The 23,210-nt window shown below is 46.0% G+C and overlaps 2 protein-coding genes across 6 annotated transcripts in view; both read left to right on the top strand.

The window, feature by feature from the left end:
* The window catches only part of LOC8023937 (bromodomain adjacent to zinc finger domain protein 2B), a 96,785-nt gene extending 81,353 nt beyond the window's left edge, over nt 1–15,432 (top strand). For all 5 annotated transcript variants that reach the window (XM_029966339.3, XM_029966344.4, XM_029966342.4 and 2 more), the window contains 5 exons: nt 360–469; nt 3,842–3,881; nt 4,926–5,113; nt 5,288–5,431; nt 12,791–15,432. In XM_029966339.3, the coding sequence (XP_029822199.2) occupies nt 360–469; nt 3,842–3,881; nt 4,926–5,113; nt 5,288–5,431; nt 12,791–12,938 (630 nt within the window). In that variant the 3' untranslated portion in view covers nt 12,939–15,432. The remainder of the gene's footprint in view (nt 1–359; nt 470–3,841; nt 3,882–4,925; nt 5,114–5,287; nt 5,432–12,790) is intronic.
* A 1,757-nt stretch (nt 15,433–17,189) lies between these two features.
* LOC115317521 (CLIP-associating protein 1) overlaps nt 17,190–23,210 on the top strand; it is a 165,829-nt gene continuing 159,808 nt past the window's right edge. The window contains exon 1 of the mRNA XM_040210576.2: nt 17,190–17,380. The gene's annotated coding sequence lies outside the window, so the exon portion shown is untranslated. The remainder of the gene's footprint in view (nt 17,381–23,210) is intronic.

The raw sequence follows: 23,210 nt of genomic DNA, 5'->3' as shown, positions 1-23,210 counted from the left end.
CTTCAGCACGCTCACTCGCAGATAAAATATCACTGTCTGGTTGTGTGCCCAGCAAACTGTCAGAAATAATGGACGGTACATGCATGAGAGAGCTTTCTGTAGGAACCTTTGTTTTTTGTTTGCTTGTCGCTTGGAAAGTATGCAGATGTATGGAAAGATTTCACCTGAAAACTTGACTCACTGCAAGTAAAAAGTAAACATTGATATGGGTTATGGCATGCATATTTTTTTTTTTTGTCTCCTTGTTGTCTCATTAATTTCTGCTGGAGAGAAGCACTTGGCTTTGTTCTTGAATGTGCTGCTGTATTTTTGTTTGTTGCTTAATCCTACAACTATCTTTTCTCTAACCTCTCTTGCAGACGCAGGATGAAAAACTCTGTGTCCTTTGTGGGAAGAAAGGCAAGCTGGTCCGCTGTGATGCCTGTCCCAAGGTCTTCCACCTGACTTGCCTGGAACCTCCTCTTTCAAAGTAAGCACTTCCCCGAAGCAGTAGACAGTGTCAAACGCATTTCTTCCGGAGTGCCTCAACGCCCCTTTATGAAGATGGCAATGCAACTGCATGGAATTATGTGCTGGTCATTTGCGCTGCAGTGCAGTGATGGAAGTGCTGCGCCAATTGCGCCAAATTGCGCCAAGGACGCAATCCTGCTACATGTAGCGCCAAATTGTCATTTTACCGAAGAATTGTACCATGCCTGCGTTGAGATGAGATGTAGCAATAAAAAATAAAAATTGAAGTCTTATCAGAGCGCGTGGCGGTACCGCGGTATTTTCCGCGCCGCAACTGTAACGCAAATAGAAACTGCGAGGGCGCATTATCATCATCATCGTCATTGAAAGGAACAACGTTAGCAACATCTGAGACTAAAGCCGCAGAGGCTAAGCGTAGAACCATCCCACTGAGCAGCCTATTTAAAAAAAAAAGGCCGAGCTTGTGGATGTTTTTAATGTTGGACTGCCCTGCTCCCGTGCGCTAGCTATTAGCGAAGTCAAAGCTAGCACAAGCCCAATGCTCTGTGCATTCCTACTCGCGCGTGGGCTCGTGCAGTTTGGGCACCGTTACGGGCTCCATGCGCGCACTCTTAGCTTCGGCTGCACTCACACCGAAGCTGAAACGAAGTATAGTTGAGTTGCGCCAAACTCTGGATAAAGTGCTGGTAAAGCCTCACCGTCCTTCTCGGAGCACAAAGCACTGCGCAAATCGCGCGACTGCGGTGTCTGCTCCGCGGGTGTTGCTTCTCTGCAGCGCGTCGGTGCATGCCAAGGAGCGCACTCAACAGGTTAACTCGCCGTGATCCGATCGTGACTTCGCCAGCACATCGAAAATGAATCGAAAGTTTTGAAGCGAATATCAGATACCGCAATATTTGAAGCTGCTGCCCAAAAGACAACTCTAATCTGAACTAAAACATTCCACAACAGTCAGGGTCGTTAGATGCTGCTGCAGATACCTTAAAAGAAGTGCAGGCTGATAAAACTAAATATCCTGTACCATCAGAACTCAGTGTGACATATTTAATTGCATTTGTTTATCTGACGATCAGATAAACTTTATTTTAAAAAAAATGTTTTTTTTTTTGTTTACTTTGTTGAATTTTATATATCCTTTTTAAAACGGCGACAGGCGCTGTGTTCCAATAATAGAGATGGGCTTTATATAGCAATGCAGCATTATTTCATTTTCAAGTAACATGCCAACATATGCCGGGTCCTGCTCCAAAAGGGCCACTACCTGCTCCAAAACCACATTTTGCCTGCTACAAGGCCTGCTCCAAAAGGTCAAATGGCACTTCCATCATTGAATCTACTTAATGTGTTTTCTAAAAAGACACTAAAATTAAAAAAGTGATAGATGGGATAAACTTCTTTAAGTATTTCACAATTTTTTTTTTTTTTTTTTTTTGCATTTATTTACGTTGCTAGACACAATTTAGGATGGGGTAGTATCTGCTTTAGGCCCCACCTATAACAAAAGGTGCTTAGCTAGCTGAGCACCGTTTACCGACACTCAGTGGTTGGAGAGATTATTTATGTGTGAAAGTTTGTTGGAAAATTGTCTCTCTGTGGCCAAATGGTATTTTTATCGACAATATTTTTATGTTTGAGAAACATAATCTTGATAGAGTCATTTCGAGATTACCTTTTCTGTTTGGTTTCGAACGATAACAAACATGGCTGCCAGCGTTTGCGGCGTGCTCAATGTGCGTATCTCATTGAGCTGGTTTCTTTTTATGAGTGTGAGTCTTTACATTCACCGAGGTGTTTAGATGAAGATGTCTCAACCGACCTAGTCTGCAGCAAACAACTGTCGCAAATATGCGCCTTTGGAAGCTCTGTGCGGGTGCTTGTTTTCGTAGTGGGACTGGCCAAAGTCTAACATCCCACGTCAGCTCTTTTGCTTGATCTGGCTTGATTTGTCTGTTGCGAGTGTTGATGCTGAATAGAGATTTTGGCTACCATAAAAGTAACCCCGCTGCTCTTTGAGTTGTGCAACTGTCATAGTTGCTGCCATTTCAGTACCGAGAAGATACCTAGATACATAGGTAGAAATATGCGAGCCATTTGGCTGGATGCAATCGGGCATTCGGCTCACGTCGATACTGAAAATAGCAAGCAGAATCGGACCAAGTGATTCAGGAATGACAAGTTGATGACGGCCACTTGTAACAATGATAAACATCTCGTTGTATCTGCTGTTTACACCGAGCCTACTTACCCCAGCCAACCTTCAAACTTAATTGTGCGTTATGACGCTCACCCACCTTGCTTGCGAATGCTTTGTGAAAAAACAACATCAAGAACAGAAAAGCTGAAAAAACTGCATATGTATTTATTTTTGTGAAATTTTTTTAGTCCTTCCGCTCTCTTTTTACTGCATATCAACAGACGCTGACAGACGCTTGTATCTGACTGTGGCTTGTGCATGATCGAACGCTACAATGCTGCTTTCATGGTCGCGGCTTGCGAGCATTGCAGACGTTTTTAGATGTAGGCAGAATAGCAGATGGACACAGGCGGTAACGGACGCCAACGTGCCGTATCACGGCCGCGTCTCACGGGAATTGTCATGGGCGTTGCAGACGCCGATAGATGCAGGCGGTGTCAGATGCCGAACTAGACTCACCGAATGTCGCGGCAGTCTGTAGGCTTGCGAGCGCGTTTGGCCGAGCAGCCAAGCCAATCCAGTAGTAACGGGCGGGGCCACTCATCTGTGGGTGGGGCTTAGAGTGGGCTGTGACTTCCACCTAAATTGCATCGAACAACGTAAATATTGCACAAAAATGATTTTCACGGAAAAATTGTATCAAGAAACGTGTTTTAAAAGATGTAAATATTAACGTAAAAATAAAATAATAAATAAATAATAAAAATAAATAATTACGTAAAAATTTATAAAAAGCTGGTTTTTTGCATTTCAGTGTCCCTTTAAGTGAACTAGAAAAAAAACTTAAATAAAGAAGCTGCTTAATTCACCTTGATCTAAGGATCAAGTCTATATACAGTCGCCGTCTGATTTTTCGGACTTCGTAGGGATTAAAAAAATGTCTGAATGATAGAGTACTAGTCCGAAAAATCAGCCTATTAAAAAACTTGCCTATATTACGTCTAACCGGGCTTCAGAAAGCCGTAAAATAGCGCCTTGCTTCAGGTTATGCCTGCACGCCTTGTTTTAGGCTACGCCTCCGTTTGCGTTCGGCAACTTTCTATTAGCTTTGTCCTGACTAACATATTTTACGAAAAACATAAAAAAAATTTTAGCGTTTTTTCCCCCTTTTTTTATTTTTTGTTGCAGTGGTTAGTGACTGTTTCTTTGTACGAGCTTGCACTTTTGTTCTTGCAGGCCTCCCAAGGGAAAGTGGACCTGTTCAGGTTGCTCAAAGGTAACTTGCTGAAGCTTTCATTCTTTCGTTTAGTGTCTCACCTGTGTTGCCATCGCCGGGCTTTACAAACCCACCAGCACGCCATAAAATAGTGCCACCTTCCTCTAAATTCTCTAAAACAGTTGAATATTGTACGACCTAAGCATTTATGAATGTTAAATAAACAAAGCGAGCAAGCGAAAGGAAGTCTTCATCGAGAGTAATATTATTGCCTTCATTGATGCGGTAGCCGTCACAATTACCAGTATAGGCGTGCTCAAACAAGTGTGATTGTAAAGATTTGTTTGGTCATAGTTGGGCACCATCACAAAATAATTGTCATTGACATTTTCGATCGCGGACTAAACAAATTCTCTATACAATTGGCAGGATTAGAAAAGAAAAATCTCCTGACATCCAGTCCAAAGTACCCATGCACTGTTTTCTGTGGGGCCCATTACTGCGTAGGTGATTCCTTGAGCATGCGACAGTCTGCGTCGCTGGTGACTGCACTGGCAACCGAGCGAATGCCGTCCGCATAGGCGAACGCGAGAAACATCTCTGCATTGCACCAACACACACAAAAAAGGCAGGTTCCTTTTGAAAAGAAGCAGCCTTGTGTGGCATCCTGCACAGACATTCTTGCCCACTTCGTCGGTGTCGTCTGCACCGTGGCGAGGCCATGGCAGAGTGTCAACAATGGAACACACCTCTTGGTTTGACGTCTCAGCGTGCACAACCCATGATGCAGCACCGCGCCAAATGTGCGCGGGGGTGGGTGTAAGGAGGTGGCGTGCTAGCATTCCCTTGTTCCACCCCTTCACTGTGTAGGAACGGGGGCTGCGTAGAAGAGAAGGAAGCACGCGTTGGTGCTGTCGCACGTTCGTCGCTCTTGACAGAATGTCTAAGCCGGGCAATTTTTGTGAAGTTGTTCTTACCCTCCGGCTACAGTCGCACCTTGACGAGCGTTTAGAGAGCAAACTATCGCGGCTGCATGCTTTGCTCGAGGTGGTGTGCAGGGCCCGGTTGTGATGTCCTTGGGTGGGTTCTTTTCTCCCGCTTAAGAACCGCAAGAAGGGCCGTCCCTCAAAGGAGTCCAAGGACCAGGCGGGCAAGGAAGCCAAGGAGGCCCCTCCCTCCAAGAAGGGCGAGGGGGCTGCCCCAGCCACTGCCAGCCCCAGCAAAGCCGCCAAGGCATCGGAGCGCAGGGAGAAGAACAAGTCGCAGGTGCTCAAGGACCTGGCCGCCTGCAGGTACTGGACGCCCGCCCTCCCTTAGTCTCACTGTGGTACCCGGAAAGCTTCTCCGATTGGTGTTTCGAGTCTAGAACAGGTTTTCTTGTGGTTCAGTTTGAGTTTGTTGTTCACTCCAGCATTCCTCCAAACTGTACTTTACTGATAACGTGCGTAACCATTTTTGTCGAGCAGACAGATTCTGGACGAGCTAGAGCAGCACAAGGATGCTTGGCCGTTCCTGCTGCCCGTCAACACCAAGCAATTCCCGTCGTACCGCAAGTTCATCAAAAAGCCCATGGACGTTAGCACCATGCGCTCCAAACTGGATGCCAACCAGTCAGTGCACTTTCCTTTTAGCTTTTTTCTTCTTGTTACGACTGTCTTAGCTAAGAACTAGAACCGTTTCAGTGCACTTTTGCTGGTGCAAATAGTTGTTGTTCTTTGGGGGCTATTCTCAGTACTTTTCAACTCTTTCCTGTAGTATACATACATTGAAAACGAGAACATATAAGTACTAGTATATACACTAAAATCTCGTTATAACAAAATGGGATATAACAAACTAATGGATATAACAAAGCAATCATAATTTCCCTTGTTTACTAAAAGTGGGAAGAATTGGACAGTGGCTATAACAAACTAACGGTTATAACGAAATAATTACGACCGCTCCTTCAACTTTGTTATAACGAGGTCTTACTGTACTAATGTTCTTAAAGGGCCCATGAAACGATTTTTGGGTTGGGATAAATCATTTTAGATTGGGATTTTTCTAATAGCACATCGTTCAGTGGATCAAAAGAAAAAAGGTAGAAAGTCAAAAGCCTGACTTTCAGTGCGAAAATTTGAAAACAAAGCGGACTATTTCGTACCTCCTCCCCTTCGCAACCTCTCTGCCTTTTCACTGTGATACATCCACGGTCCCAAAAGCGCGTCATCGGGTCCAAACTGACGTCACACGCAACCGGACCTCACTTATTCCCTTCACCCCTAAGCTGACATTGTGCTGGAAGCTACGCGCTTGCCGGACCAATCAGCCGCCTCCCTTTCATCACCTGACTTCATTCTCTGCAGCCACATTTGCCACGCTCACGTGGCAAGTGTGGCTGGCCCACTGAGCACATAGCTTCAACAGCACTGTCAGCTTCGGAATGAACGGGGTGGCGAAAGCAACTTTTGTCTGAATTTTGAGCGACGGGCTAATCTTCTATACTCCGTTTCACCTTCCGTCCGAGCACAGCGGACGCTAGGAGCCATCCCAGCCAATGCGGCGTTGAGGGAGTGTCACGCGACCTTGAGCTCCCTGTGTCGCCCCGCCCCACCGGCAGGTCACGCGACTTTCTCCCGGCGCTGGATCGGCTGGGATGGCTCGTGGCGTCCACTGCGCTCGGACTGAAGGTGAAACGGAGTATAGGGGGAGAATGGATGTGTCCGGGGATTACACAAACGAGAGTGCGAGCAAGAGGGGACTCCCCCTTTTCGTCTTTTTTAACTGTTTGGTGGAATGCGCGATTTATGAGTTGAGGAGGAAAGCTAAACAGGAAAAAGTTGGAAAAGCGTTTCATGACCCCTTTAACTTTGAGCCCTGTACAAATTTTTTTTTTTTTTTAATGTTTTTATGATTTTTACATTTTCTTGTTGAGGTTCATTCAAAAACCTACTATGTTGAAACTGTACATATTGTTACTGTCTAGTGCAGGGGTTCTCAAACTGGGTTCCGGGGAACACAGGGGTTCCACGAGCTGGTCTCATGGGTCCCGTAAACACCCAAATTGCAACCCCCTCCCCTCACCCTCCTCCCCCCCCCCCACGCCGCAGGCTGCGCAGCAGGACCATGCGAAGCACCTTCATCTCACTTTGTACTGACATTGCGATTGATATGGTGGGGATATATGGGAAGCGACACAAGCTAAATTTCCTACAATTGTGCATCTGTTGCTTCTCGGTCGGCAAATGTGGAGGTCGGGGAGGGTTCCGCGGCAGTCTTTGGGCTTCCTGGGGTTCCGTGAGTCCAAAAAGTTTGAGAACCCCTGGTCTAGTGAAAAATATGGTGTCTAAGTAGAAATGTGGGATTGGTCATTATTTTATTTTTGAGGCTGTTCTTTTAGATCTAGAATTTTATGGCCTTTTGAACCCCTAAATAAAAGCAGAAAAAGTGTTCCTCGTTGTTGGCCCAGTACGCTTGAGGGCAAAAGTGTTCAATTTATGAAAACTTGTTGACCTATTTATTCTTAATAAGATGCCGGTTTCATGAAGGTCTTCGCATTGACACATAAAATACACCATGCAATTTTTTTAGTGTAATTGAAGCTTTCTGGGAAAGTTAGTAGAGTTTGGTTGTTTTTTTTTGGACAGGATTGTGCTCATATGTAGGCCTCTGTGTTTCTGCTGGCCAGGGATGATTTTTACTTTTCAGGAAAGTTAGATTTATTCCGAAAACTTTTTTTTTTTAAACAACATTTTATATTTTTTGCTTGATAGGGTCTTGATATGTGCCAAGATACAAAATGCAATGACTTGTTTTATCTTGGTCAGATAGTGGTCTGCAGTGTTTGTCGTAATGGCAACAGGCAGACAAAAATAACATTTTACGAGATTTGAAGCTACAAGTCTCGAATATTATTAACAGGAAAGCTGTTAAAGACTGTGGAAGGTGCTGCCAAAAGCTTGACGAGCTAGGTGACACTGGAAAATAGGTGAAATATAGGACTCAGTTCACCATGCACTTACAATCAGTTGTGAATGCATTTCTTTGTCATTTCTTTCACCTTTTCCCTTCTCGAAGGAATCACTTTTGTTTCTTTGGAAGTCTAGAAAAATATAGAGTGAGGAAGCCAAAGAACCCCAAGAAATGCCAAATATGTAAACTGAAACTTCTACAAATTCCAGGTCTGGAAGTGTTGTACCATACTGGTGCCAATCCACTTTCGCTGTGCCATCCTGCTCCTAAACGCAAATGTCGTGCTAAAACAAAACAGAACAAAACAAAAAAAGCTCTCGCATGCATTCATTGATTATCTAATCTCTCATGAAAGCAATGACGACCTCACGAGGTTAAACAAAGTCGTTCTTTCTACATCCCAAATACTGCATACCATTTTGGTGCTGTCTTGTCCTAAACGTAAGAAGGATTAAATGAGATAATTGGTTGTCCCATATATGGAAACCTTTTCGTAACTGACCTGCAAGTTGAATACACCTGCCGGCCACTAAACAGCAAGTTGGATATGAAGAACATGCCACCTTTCATTTTAGGGTCCTAATTACTAGCTTCAAGCATATATTTTTTTTTAATATTGAAAATCCTAAGTGTGTGTTTTTTTTTATTCTAGTCAGTCCAGCTTGCTCATAGAGATACTAAAGTTCTGAGAGGCCAGATTCACGAAGAGCTTCTTAAGTTATCACAACTTAGCTAAGAATTTTGTAAGTTAAGAACATCGTAAGGGGAGAAATCGGTATTCACGAACGCAATCTTAAGTCCGTCGTTCTCGTACAAAAAAATCAGAACTTCCGGTCTACCGCAAGCTCCCGATACCCGCGAGAGCGGGCCGTTGCTATGGCGACGGTGTCTTTGGCAACACGAACAACCAACCGAAGAGCTCGACATGGTTCGGAGCAGTTCGGAGCACAGGGACTTCGGCTAACAAATGCAGGCGACCTTCCCTCCAACGCTCGTCTGGGGTTCATGTCTGTGCAGTGAAATGTCGACGCTGACACAATTCAAACGGGGCCCGAATGCCGGGAGGCGGGGATAACCGCTTTCGTCAACTGCTACAAACTCGATTGCTACAAAGTCAATGTTGTGTTGACTTCGTAGCAATTGAGTTGTCATCGTTGCTAAAAGAAGATGGCCCGTACCGGTTGTTTGGAAAGCGGCATGGATAGAAACAAATCGCCACGGCATTTTCGTGGCCTCGGAGATGCAGGAGCGAGCCGACGTTAAAGAAGATGTTTGAACTGTGAGAGCGTCAGCAAGAGTCACGTAAGCACCTGTTCACACTCGGAGTGGACGCCCGCGTTTGGTCGAAGTGCTGGATTTGCGCTGTTGGACTGCGTCTTGGTAAGCGCTTCGGGGCCAATTTTTTACGATTGCAACTGGATGCTGACGTGACACGCGGCAAAGAAAAGTCAGACCGTCATCGCGTCACTCCCAAGACACCGTTCTAGCTCTACAGTGTTGACGTACCGTTGTGTCGGAATAACATTGGCATACTAATAACAAAGTGTACATACCACGTTGTGAAAGTAATTCATATGGCGTTTATTTGAGCTCTATATCACACAAAACAAGGAGGTAGAATCGATGAGAGTCTTTTTTTCGACGACAGCGTTCGTCATTGCTGCCTCGGAAAACTAGGAGCAGAGATTGACCTCTTAATCTAAAATTGAGGTCATCGATCAAACTATTATTACGGGAAGGGTCCACAAGGGTGGCGTGGGCATATTCCATTCAGCAAACTAGCTGGTCGTGGGCGGACGGTTTTGGCCAGGAACCGTTGGAGCAACGCTGCAGGTCGGAGTGCCTTGCTAGGCCAACATTCTGCCGAGCTTGCCCTTGTTGATCGCTCGGCCGGTGGGATCGTTGCCGTTGTAGCTTTTTCTGAGTGTTTGTGGATCCAGCGTTCATGTCCGTTGTGGTCGGTTTCAAGCAGGAATATAAACGGTAACCGATTCCAAAAACTGTTTCGGAAGAAAATTTTTTCAGTAGCCATAACCGGAACGAAACCGTTATTTGAAATTTATGAAAACCGTAACCGTTACCAAAAATTATTTACCGGTAACCGGTATTATTAACTGACAAATCAAAATATTCATTTTTTTTAAAGAAGAACTTCTAGGAAGGATATTGAAATGTTGTGGCCATTTGACAGAGTTACCGTCAGCAAGTGGTGAATCTGGTAATACATTTCTGTTCAACCTAAATTTAGCATTAAGAAAACTTAGTTGGAATCATTGAGTGAGCTTTTATTGGCAAGTCTATATTTCTACATCTGCCACACTCCTACAACCTCTACATGTATTCAGTATATGCTGCCCTGAAGGTATTTGCTAATAAGTTAGAATTATGAGATGTCCATCTAATTCGGTTCTTTCAAACAAATGACAATACAGCGAGTTACAATGTTGCAAGGCAGCGAGGTGCGACACACGCACTCGCGTGCTCAACTCCGATAGCTCTCGCGAGCCATACAAGCCTTTTGCTCTTTTGGTTTCACCCCCTCGTTCGAGTGACGCAAAATCAACCTCCTTTCTTACACCGCGCGCAAAACGAAAGCTGGACAGCCGGATAGTCTCTAGTTTCCCTTCTTGCAGCTTGCTGGCTTGCTCTACGTCCTGTTTGGACTGCGCGTGGACCGCCTCAAGCATATCGTGCTGAAATCGACAGTCCATTCCGATCTGTCCCTGTCTCCCAAGCCCAAGTAGGCCAAGAAACGACAAGCCCTGTCTCTCGAAACTAAACGAAGCATCGTCAAAGATGTCAAAAGTGATATGAAAAAAAAAGCTTCCGTCGCAGTGAAGTACATCATTGCTGACAAAACGGTTTCTACTGTCTGGAAGAACTTGGAGCAGGTACGAAAGCAGCTACAGCAAGATTCTTCTTCATTCTCAAGAAAGAGGAGCTTTGTTTAGGTGGTTTTGCGAAATGCAAGCCAAGAACATCTCAGTGAGTGACCCGATGCTACAAGCGAAGGCTAGGTCCTTTGAGCAATTTTTCGAACATGAAGGCTCCAACCCTCTCAACGGATGAATCCAGCAGTTTAAAGAAACACTGACACCCCCATTTTTTTTTTGCGACGTGGGGACGCGTGTTGCCGTCCCCACGTCGCTGCAGATATAGCGCTTTTTAAACTGAAATGTAAGGACTGCCGCATGTTCATCAACGTTCCCGTTCTTGTTTAAATCATACGCTACTACAAGACTCCCTCTTTAACTTGAAGACTGCTGTGTTGAAGTATTAATTATCTAGGTTTCCCTCGGTAGGCTTTTTTTTCGAGAGGGACCCCGGTACGTGAAAAGTCTTCCTTGAAAGAAAGTTGGTGAAGAGTAGTGAGCTAAAGCAAAGAAGGCAATATCTGCTCGTGGAACCCACACACTTGTTTGTCTCGTCGTTGCACAATGTGCTGCAAGAATTTTTTTACCCTACCTCGCCATCTCTTGCATCTACGTGCTCAGGTTCTTTTTTTCTTTGTTTAGCTTGTACCTTGCCCCGTCGACCTGGCAGGCACATGCCGCTGGACTGTTTTTTGTATGCTGGACAGTTGCATCGTTACATTTCGAATACACTTTTGGGAACCAGTTGGCGACGGAGTGGCATGGTTTCGGTTTTGATCGAACAGCCACTCCGCTCGCGCGACGAGGCACGTGCAACTTCAAGCCTACCGAAGTTGTGCTCATGTGCATGCGAACATGATTGCACGGCAGAGGCACCAGCGAGGGCGCTTGCAATCTATGTTTTCACGTTCGCTTACTTTTGACGAAAATCTGGCTCGTTGGTAAACAGTAAAACGGTGGCAAGCGGATTTTCGGAATTGCTCAGCAACGCCTGCAGCACTGTACACTTGTGGGATGTCTCAACGTCTCTTTGGGGACATTGAAAGTGGACATTCATTACTGGCCGAAAACAAAGCGAGGCTTGCAGCAGCCTTGCAGAAAGTTTCGAAAAAGAAAAAGAGAAGCACCCGCTAGTCGTAATGCACTTTTGTCTAGTGAACAATATCGCATTGCACTGCAGTAGTTACGTGTTTCGTCAGTCGGAGACTGCTTCCATTTATTATATTATATAACTAGTCAACCTAAAGCTGTGATATTTACTACTAAGCTGATCATTGTAAAATAAATTATAATGTGTGCAATTTGGTTCTTCTTTATTTATAGGGGGTACAATTTAACTGAATCATTGCAAAACATGTCTGTCATTGGCATTTCAGTTACACATTGAAAGACTCCCAGATGGTCTAGCTTGACCATAATTTGTTTATTGCGGCGTGCAAAGTGCGCTTCGTTTGTCCAGCGCTTAAAACAATTAATTTTTCTAAGAATATCTGCTCCAGAAGCCACTTTTGCTGCTCCGAAACACTGTTTTGGCTGCTTTAAAGGCCACTTTTGCTGCTCCAAAACACAATTTTGGCTGCTCCGAAAGGTGCTCCAAAATGGTTTAGGCCAATCACATCATTGGAATTGTCTTTTTACGTTTAGGATGGTCGTTTATAAAATATGTTAAGATATTGTCGACAACATAAATGGCAAAAAATTTATACGATCTTTCAGTGTGATGTTAACATAAAATAAATTATGTTTTGGAAATTTTGTTTTCACAGTTGCACTCTCCAGTCATTTCCGCTTCATCTCTAGTGAAGAAAAATGTTGGGTATTACATTAGTTTTTTAATGATAGTTTCCTTAAACAATGACAGCATGTTCCTGATAAAATTTAATATAATTTATTTCACAATTCACATAAACAAATGAAACGTTTCACTGTATTCTGCCCAGAAACTGCCAGTATATACGGCACACTTAATTCATATTAATCCAAACGTTCAAAAGGTGACCCTTTTGGGTAGTGTCCCCTCTTAACAATTCTGTTAAGGTTTTCGGCTGATTCTCCGCACTAATAAAGTATTGACAAAGTTTCGCAGAGCCAGGACTAGCATTATGGCAGTCACCGAGAGAGGGCTCTATGGTTCCCTCGCAGGTACAAGGGCAAGGACGAGTTTGCCGTGGACGCTCGTCTAATCTTCGACAACTGCGAGACCTTCAACGAGGATGACTCCCCTGTCGGCCAGGCAGGTCACAACATGCGCACCTTCTTCGAGAGCCGCTGGGAAGAGCTCACCTCTTGAATCCATTTGTGGCACAAGCGTTCTTGCTCCCCTTCCCCACACCCCTTCACCCCTTCACCACCACCACCAACCACCACTGCCCCACCCCACCTTGCTCTCTTCATTCTTTCTTCTTTCTTTTGTTTTTTTTACCCCGCACTTGTTTCTTCACTTTTGTTACATTTATACATACCTACATACATGCATACATATATATATATATATATATAGTATATTTATACACTTTTTTTACGCTGTTACTAGGATAATTTTCGAGTCCTACAAGCATACTGCTCCGTCTGGGATTTTTTTAGTTACGGCGAAGTGTCGTCTGACGATGAGGTCAATGCCCGCCCCCACTGAGAGCTTCGGAGCTCTACGACGGTGTCCGAAGGAATGATGGCCCGCATCTCTGCTGGGGGAAGGGGAAGGGGGGAAGGTGCACTCAACCAAACGAACTGTGGTTGCGCGTGTAAAGGCTTTTAGAAAAGACGAATGTCTGCCTGTGACCTTTGTCGCAGTGGGAGCGACCGGGGACTCGCGCGAGGGAGTGTTTTCCTCCGCTTGTTGCTTGTCATTTAGTGTGTTCAGCAGACCATTCCCTCCTTGTGGCAAAGAAGCACTCTAGACAGACAAGTGCCTGTGTAAACTGCAAGGGACGTGCGTTGCCCGCCGCTCGCTAGTGTAGCGCTGTGCGAACTGAAACACAACAATCTTGGAACCTCGAATGTGCCGTTTCGGTTACTTTAGCATCACCGTTTTCCTTTCCGTCTTTCTTCTTGTCTTGTGTTTTTTTTACTCATCTATTTTTTTTTCTGTAATGTGAGCATTTGTACAATCATCATACCCACCTGCATTTCTGTCATATTGGCTCCATTCTGAAGCAGCTCCAGTGGCTCGAGAGCCACTGTCTCTGCTCGACAGGGCAGAGACGCCTCGCGGTGTGTTCACGGCCTCCACCCCCTGTCGACGCAAAAACGCATGTGTAGGCAGGGGCCCTCCCCTGCTGGTATCTCGCCAGTGACTGGCATGGAAGCGCCGGGCGTGGCAGACACTTGCACGCATCCACGAGTATGTTGTACGGAAATACCCGGGAAAAGTATGGTTGTGTGGACGTATGCTCCGTTTTGTAGTTTGCTTCGACCTTCCTGTGCGTTGTGCGTGTGCAGCTGTTGATGTTAGGCGTTGCTTGCAAGGTGTGCATCTGTCACTGCTGGTAACACCTGTGCTTTCGTTGCTTAAGGAGTCTAGGACGTGGAACTCTTGTACATTTTCCTTTGTTTTTGTTGCACAACCCACCTTTATTTGTCCGTGTGTTTTCCCTGTTCGCTTTAATTTCCTGTGAAAAGGGGGAAAGAAAAAGCACCTTGTGTGATGTCTCCCTCTAACTGTTACATCTCTCTTTTAGTGTGTTTGAGCTTGAATTTATAGCGTCTGCAACTCCGCCCTGTGCATTTTCATTTTTTTTTTGTTCACTGGCAAGCCGGAAGGAATCCTCCCCGTGTTTTCTTTGGGCATGCATGGTCAGACATGCAGGCTTATGAGATGTAATTTTATTGCATAATGCTCAAGTGCGACATTTGAACGCCTGTTCCACTCGCAAGGTTACACGCAAACTCTGTAAATTTTCGTTGGGTATCTTCTGCCGCGAGGGCTAGGGGTGGGGATAGGAAGACGGGGTTGTCTTTGTATAGGTTTTCCTCGCGTAATTTATTTATTTTGCACCACATTTCAAAGAGTGCCGCGGGAGCATCTGTGTCGCAGTCACCATTATCATCAGCAGTGCAACGGTGGGCAGTTAACCCTGTCCTGAAGCGTTGTGGTTACATATTTATACTCAGTAAGGAGTTGCTCTGTTTTTGTTTTTTTTCTGACGTTGGAGACCCTTTGTACATAACGAATACATGAAGTTCTGCTGATAAAAGCAAAAATGTCCGGTACCACAAAACAAACTGAGCATTTATACACCATTAGAATATTTGTTTGTTTCTTTTATTTTTGTGTTGCGGTTTAGCTTGAGGAGTTGCCAGGTGGCTGCTGCAAAGTGTTCTCATGCACTCGGCTAGTGCCATTCTGTACAGATTTGCTAGAGGCAATAAGACATGTAACGTGAATTGATAGATCATCCTAAAAAAAATATGGTGGGCCATAAAGCAAAGAAAAAAAGAAACAGTCTTTGCTCTGACACAAGTTGTACTTTCAAAAAGGTAACATTTTTGTGAAGAAGAGTGCTTCTATGTGTTGTGCAAAAAAGATCTCCAGACAGACCTTTCCTCTTGTTTCCTCGAAGTTCCGGGCAAACTAAGCAGCTTTCATTGGCCTTGTATGTGAATTAAATTTTCTCCAAAGTTTTAGCACAGCCACTGAGCACTCTAGCACAGGTTGTGCCTTTTGATATATGGTGCGCGTTTTCTGAAATTCAACCTGTGTTGCTCCGTGACATCTTTGTGAACAAATTACAGTCTGGATTCCATAGTTCCATTTCTGCATTAAAGGTGTTGCATTTGCCCACAAGTATCTGTTGCCTCGATTTTCCTGTTTGTGTTTGGGAAAACATTGTTTAATGACCTTATGAGGAAGAGGGGTCTCTCTAGGACCCAGCACAATCTTTGGCTTCCGTCGGCCACTGCGACACTGCACCATTTTTTGGTGGTTTTTATGCTTTTTTTTGTTTGTTAGCTACATTATGTAAAATTACTGGTAAAGGTAACAATCCACCACTTTCAGAGTTACTGGTCGCACCTCTGGCAACGAAGCTCGTTAATTACGGGTACCCTTGGCAACGAAGCTAGATTTGCTTAGATTTGGGGAAGTGCAGTAACCTAGATTGGAGCTCCTCAAACATTGCTTTTGTGCTCATTGTGTATTATCTTGGTTCCTCCAAGTTCTTTCAGAATAGTTGTATCGACTCCTCTTGACCAGTGCAAAAAGGTGAAAGGGAAAAAAGGTGCACATACTCTCAAACCCAAATTTCTGAAAACGGTGGATTGCCAATTCATATTGAAAAACTCGTACATCGTCAGTATTACAAGGCTTATGCTAGGCTGTTACAATTTGTTGATGCAGAATCGAGTGAATGGTAGAACTTTGAGACCTTGTTTTATGTCCTAGCTTAGTCCAGCGGGCTCTTGAGTGTGTTTGCTAGAGGCCGGGCTGCCATAAGGGAAACAAGGCTGCGTAGTATTCTCGTAGTACACAAATTGCTGTGCTATAGTGTCTAGTTTAAAGCCACCCAAGTTTTGAGCCAAATTTATTGAAGATGTTCAGCTGGCTTGAGTCTAGTGAGTTGTAAATGTTCAAGTTGATGTCAGGTAGTTTTTATTCTGAACGATTTGAATGGCCTTGTTAAACAGGGTCCTTAAATATTGAAATACGTATTTTGCATGTAGAAAAAAAAAAAAAAAAAAAAAAAAAGCTACCTGCTGGTTGTAATAATTGAAAACGAGCGCGTTCGTGAATAGTTACGAATACTTGTTAGGATAAAGCATCTAGGACGGAAACAGGACCTGTTTCTGTCCCTGACACCCTGTTGTTTAAACGTAAGTTGGAATCTGCTCAAAACGAGGGTTTGGAAGAACACCTCTTGCACAACTGTTTAGTCAATGATTTTGTTCTATTCATATCTAATACAGTACATAATTGTTCTTAACTTCAGCTCAAACCCTTGAATTTCATAGTATAAATGCAGTTTCGTAAGTTCGAAGCCCGTGAAATTGCCTAGAAAGTTTTAAAGCCCAAAGTAAATCAAAGCAGTCAACGGTTGGTATGATATGCTTATGGAGCTAGTCTCATATTTCCAAATAAATGCGTTTAATCACAAAAGAAAAAAAAAAAGGGGGGGGGGGGGGGGGGGGTCTAATGTAGAGATTTATTAAGGGAGACGTACGAAACATTTATTTCAGCTGTGCGATTTAAATCGGAACAGCAATCGAGACCTACAGCAAGTGTAGCCGGTTCAAAACTAGCGCGAGATAATGCAACAACCTGATTGGCTTTCCGTATTACTATTTCGTGCTCGTCAGTCCTTGCCTGGCATGCGGCACTCTTTGCTCTACGATTATTAATTGACATGCATTTTGTAGGGACGGCGGACGGCATTTAAGTTGTAAATATAATCTATGTAGTTAGATAGGCAACGTAACCTCTTGTGTGAAAAATCTCTCGTTCGCTAGAAAGAAAAACTGGAAAAACGAGCAGTAAAGAGTGAATGAATTTTGGTGACCCCTCCCGGCGCATTCTTGCAACAGCGAATCCAGTGACGTCAGTGACGTCACAAAACTTGATGGCCGTATGAGGCTAGGTTTAGCGGTTTTGTAGGTGTCACAGGAGCAGCCGGACTGGAATTTGATTGAGTGCGGGCCTACATGATTTGTGCATCGGAACTACGCGAGAAAGGTGTCCCAGAACCAAGAAAGTGTCCGCTGTGTCGTGCGGAAGAAGCGGTCCAGTGCAAACAAGGCGTGGTGAGTAGTTAGTCTCTCTACTGGACGACCGAAATCTGTCCACTGCCCAGCGTAGGCCTAGAGGCGCCTTTACTTGCCGTTTAGGCCCTCTTTCCAGCCCCTAAAACAGCCGAAATGCACCTCCAGTAACGGGGAATGGCCCACACCCCCAACTGCTACTTGGAGGGTGGCTTCTGAAACACGCTCGTCGTTTTCTTCTGGCAGGTGCAAAAAGTGGCGGGGTCCCATGCCCAATTTTTTGTTCTTACAAAAAGTTTTGAGTTTCTTTGTTTTTAAGTTCGAGTTGAAATACGATCAATTAATTTTGCACCGCTGTAAACGTCGTTTAAAAGAAAGCCGAGGCATCCACGTAGTCCGGTGTCTCCTAGATTGTTTACAACTTGGTCACATTGAGGAGAGCGGGACGATTGCCAAAACGGGATTGTTCTCTCGCTGCTCGCGACGCTGTTTGCACGCCAATTTCAATGCTCACGTTCACGCGGAGCCTGCTAGAGCACGCAGTTAGCGGTGCTTCATTGGCATGCAGACCACTAATGGCGAATTCCACTGGGCGTTTTGGAGCGCGCCGGGATCAGTTGACCAGATCCGGATTGGAGCACAAGATCCGAACGGGGTCGCGCCGCCTACGGATCCTCAGTGGAACATGACCACTGCTCCGGGATCGGCGGATGCTTTCCCGTCATTCAACCGCCCGGGAATCCCCTTTTCGCGGCCGCCGCGGTCGTTTCGAAGACGTTTTCGCTACGCTGCGCTAACACGTGTTCGACGCACGAGTGGCAGGAATGGCTCAGGCGCTTCTAGCAACGATTGTCGGCATGCCCGTAGCGCGGCAAATACCTTCTTTTCTCCTTCCTGGAAAACGAACCGGCTGCCGAGCCAATGGGTAAGCAAGCGGCCATTACGAATTCTTCTGATGTCGAGACAATCTAGGAGCCCAGCCCGCGACGTGCTTCTTCTTCTTCTGAGGCGAGATGGGCGAAATCACAGTAGGCGAAATCAGGCGAGATGCCCCACGAGAAAGGAAGTCACGTGTGTGCGCCGAGGGCTCCGAAATCGTTGGAGCGACTTTTCTCGTGGCGAATTCCACGGGTCGTTTTGGAGCGCGCCGGGATCGATTTTTCCGGAGCGAGCCTATTTCACGGGGCGATCGGGATCGAGACGAACTTGTTCCACTGGTAGTTTTGGATTAGCTCCCGCTCCAGATCTCGATCTGGATCCGAGAAAAGTCGCTCCCCCCGATTTTGGCGGATTCAACCGGAAGCCAGCCGGGTCAGCCTTCGGCGCACACACGTGACTTCCTTTCTCGCGGGCATCTCGCCTGATCTCGCCTCAGAAGAAATGGTAATGGCCGCTTGCTTACCCCTTGGCTCGACAGCCGGTTCGTTTTCCAGGAAGGAGAAGAGAAGAGAAGGTTTTGCCGCGCTACGGGCATTCCTGCAATCTTTGCTAGACGCTCCTGAGCCATTCCTGCCACTCGTGCGTCGAACACGTGTTAGCGCCGCGACCTCGAAAACGTTGATGCTTGGAACTTGGAACCAGCCGCTACCAGACACCTGATTTGTTTCAAAAATACCCAGGACGTTTTGGGGGAATGAATCGATCACATAGCAGGCGGTAGACAAGTAGACAGCGTTGAAAAATATTTATTCCACCGATTGTTATGAAGGCCGATGGTGTCGCAGTTTTGAAGCACTGTCGGTTCAGCTCAACACCACGTTACAAAAGACGGTTTGGGGTACTGCCGGTGCTAACGCAATTTCACAGTAGAAATAGGAATTGCATGAAAGAACCACACAGAAACACTTCATACTGTGGCGTAAATGCCGAACATGTATCAGCGATGTCACTTTCCTCGGTTAGGGCTATCTGCTTTGTCAGCGAATGAAGAACGTTTCGATACAATAAAGAGCGGAAAATACTCCCCGTGTCAAGTTTTCTAATTACAGCCACTAGTTGATGTCGTACCGTGGTAATTCCCGGCACTTCCAACGCACTAGCACTTTGTAGAGTCACATTTCCAGCGATTCCGTGCCGCATACGAACGAAGGTAAACAATCAAGATGGCGGAGTGTTCCCAGTGTTGTCCTCGCCGTCAGCGCGGTGTGACAGGGTTGTCGGACAACAAATCGGGCAACACTGTTGCCGGGCGGCAGCAACATGTTGCCCGACTGTTGTTGTTGCCGCGATGTGACAGGGTCGCCGGCAACACGACTTCCCCGTGTTGCCGGATAGATTTGTCCAACTGTCCCCTCAGTGTGACAGGACCTTTACCTCTTGGCTCGACAGCCGGTTCGTTTTCCAGGAGGGAGAAGAGAAGGTTTTGGCCGCGCTACGGGCATTCCGGCAATCTTTGCTAGAAGCTCCTGAGCCATTCCTGCCGCTCGTGCGTCGAACACGTGTCGGCGCCGCGATTGCGAAAACGTCTTCGAAACGACCGCGGCGGCCGCGGAAAGGGGATTCCCCGGCAGTCGAATGACATGAAAGCAAATGCCGATCCCGGAGCAGTGGTCATGTTCCACGGGGATCCATCGCCGGCGCGACCCCGTTCGGATTGTGAGCTCCATTCCGGATCTGGTCAACTGATCCCGGCGCGCTTCAAAACGCCCAGCGGAATTCGCCATCGGATCCAGATCAAGATCTGGAGCGGGAGCTAATCCAAAACGACCAGTGAAACATGTCGGTCGCAATCCCGATCGCCCAGTGAAATAGGCTCGCTCCAGAAAAGTCGATCCCGGCGCGCTCCAAAACGACCAGTGGAATTCGCCATAAGCTTTACTCTTTGTTGTCGCTTCGCGCATACCGGCGTTACGGTACTGGTAGTGCTCGCGAGACGACGTCGGGCGACGACGTTCGTGACGTGCGGTGTGTCATTCACTCAAACCGCTCATCCTGTTGGTTTTCACAACGCTGTAAAATGCTGCTCGAGATCTGCTTTTTTTGTTTGTGTTTGTTTTGCGAAGATGCAGCTCACAACACGCCTAGCTTTGCTGGTCTCGAGCGCTTCTTCTGCGGCGAGCTCAGCTCCTCCGAGATCGGGCGGCGTGGTAACAGCGAGCGAGAGATGCTGCGCAGGATTTTAATATCCGTCTCTAATGCGGCGTCGCTCATCGTGTAGCATGCAGCGGCCTCGCCCCGCGACCATTGTACAACTCGTCTGTGCATCTCAAACGAAGGGAGTGTCCCTTCGGCCAACAGGTTGGGGGAGTCGGAGGAGGCTTGTCCCCCTCGTAACGCCGGCGGAACGAAACGCGCCAGGGACGCGGCAGGCAGTTGGCCACAGTCGTGGAACCAGCGCCCCGGCCGTGGGCCGAATTTTACGGAAATTCTGAGCAGGAAGGGCCACCTGACGTAAGGACGACGCAAGAAAAACTGCGTTGGCGAGCGGGCGGCTCGGCCCTTCGACCGCCGCCAGCGATTTGTTATATATTTTTCGCCCGTCCCTCGCCTCGACGTTGGCGCTGCTTGCGCGTCGCGGACAGGTCCCCCGGCTTTTAAAGTTTCGCTACGCGCGCGGGCAACGCGTACCGGCCCGCGAGCGACCACGTCGCCTGCCCTAGGCCCTCCAACCGATGATGATCCCCGTGTCCGGCGGCGGCGGTGTTCTGCCGCTTCCGTGTTTCGGGCCCGCTCCGTCGTGAAGCCAACGTTGACATGCTGCATAAGGGCCTGTAGCGCTCTCGCGGCAAAGGATCTAGGTCACGGACGCGTCTTGCACGCTCGAGTGTCAAGGTGATCCGTTTTGCTGGGGCACACAGAGGTCCCCCCTCCAGCGCAATTTGCCCTGTCTCTTGCATTGCCGCTTCTGCCGGAGCGAGTGTGCGTGCTGTGCACTCGAAAGTGCGCCCCGAGGCAGTTGTATTTGGCGACCGAGGCGCCGCTAGCCTGGTAGCCCATCATAATTTCAATCAATACATCCTGATCGAAAGCTTCATTGGGAAGCCATTCATCGTACTACAGCAGGAGCCTCCGAGCCTTGTTCGTCCTAGTTCGTCCCTCCTCTGTTCACCTTCGTTGCTTCCGGCACTAATAGTAATCTCCCGCTGCCTGACGTGAACCCTGCTTTTGGGTCTGGCCTTGCAAACATCCTCATGTCTGAATCTCAATATGTGGTTGCTGTTCAAAGTTTGAAAACGTTTGTCCTCATGGCTAGATGCGAAAATGATGGTGGGGGCCATTGTCTGGGTGAAACACAATGGCCGTTTGACTGAAATATCGAGGAACAATAGACTCCCTTTCCTGTCTTTAAAACAAAGTGTCTCTCTTGCTGGTCCTGGTGCTGCCCAGTGGCACAGTTGACCAAATTTGTGTTAGTGTGTTTTGTAAATCTGGTTTAACTGATTGCCTTTTTGTCAATACTTCCCAAGCTGATTGTGCCTTTGATCCAGTTTGTACACTCACCTACCTGACAGGGTAACAATCAGAGCAGCACTTATTTCAGTTCCAGTATTACCTGGAACTTTCCCTTGCATATTTCTGGTTGGTCTTTGCAACTTCACGCTGATTTCTAGTTTTTTTTTTTCCCCTTTTACTTGTGACTTCCATCTCATTTAAACCTAAAGAGCAATCTCTCTTTTAGTTTAATGAACATGGGGCATAATTTTCTTAGACTTGTTAAACCATTTAGATATCATACACAATTACAGCCCTGCACTACACAAATAGTGATTTTGGTATTTGCATCAAAACCGCATCATAAATGTTTCATCCACATCCAATCTGCTTCTGCGATCTATATCCGTAGTTGTACTCAGATCCAATATATCATTTGCTTTTTTTGGGGCTTGAGCATCATTTTAGGGGCATATGTGCTTCTAGAACTAAATCTTCCCAATGCGACAGATCTGATACGGTAGGGTGTCGACTTGGGCGAGTTGGTTTTATGAGACGAAGGACAAGAGCAGACAGACATTCACCTTGTCAACCTTTGAAACAGTATCTGTGTCAAAAAGAATCATGAAGCCCAACTAATTTCTGAAGAAAAAGTGTATGAAGTGTCTATGGATTGTCCTTCAAGGGAAAGGCTAGAGATGTTTTGGAATAACATATTTTGTGACGAGTCCTCATGATGCACCAAGCTTTCTGAACTCGCAGCTAATTGTGACAAAATAATTGGAGCAAAACGGGTTATCTTTAGAGATGGCATGCACCCTGCCTCTACGCTGACCGTATTCACAACCAAGCCACCATGTCCATGGAGTGTATCCCTAGCCTAATCCAAATGTTTATTGCAGATACTCACATATATCTGAAGATAATCTGCGTGTATGGAGGGCATTATACAAACTAGAAATTGTCTACATCAGTCTACTGTTTTTATTGAGAAAGGCAAAGTGCACCTGCAATATTTTGTAATTTGTATTGCAAAGTTGGTTTCTTGTGAACCTTGTTTCGAGAGGTGCTCTAGCAACAGATATCAGATTAGTGTGAGGACCCTCGGGAGTTCATTTTGGGCACTTGACTAAAGGTTGCCCCCGCAGTTGATTGATCCTCTCTTCTATGCTTGTGTCACTCTCAGGAAACAAATTGCAATATGGATGAGCTACTCGAGCTGGGTGTGCACTTTGCTGAGGCATATTTTTCTATGCCCTTGCATTTAATATGCTGCAGATATTGTGGAAATGTGTGGGCAAGTGCTTGATCATTTGACTTTTTTTATATATTCCTTCCAATATTTATTTATTAATACTGTTAGCCCTAACACAGGGCTGTTAGAAGAGCGGAAGCTATATAAAAAAAAAAGAAAAAAAGACCCCAAAAAATGGACAGATTTATACAGACGTGTCACGCAAAGAAATGAAAAATAAAACCATACAATCAACTCTTGTCTTGT

The sequence above is a fragment of the Ixodes scapularis genome, unplaced genomic scaffold (assembly GCF_016920785.2).
Source record: "Ixodes scapularis isolate PalLabHiFi unplaced genomic scaffold, ASM1692078v2 PGA_scaffold0__279_contigs__length_252992795, whole genome shotgun sequence".
Taxonomy (NCBI): domain Eukaryota; kingdom Metazoa; phylum Arthropoda; class Arachnida; order Ixodida; family Ixodidae; genus Ixodes; species Ixodes scapularis.
The sequence above is the reverse complement of the archived record's forward strand: the minus strand, read 5'-3'. Positions and strand labels throughout refer to the sequence as shown.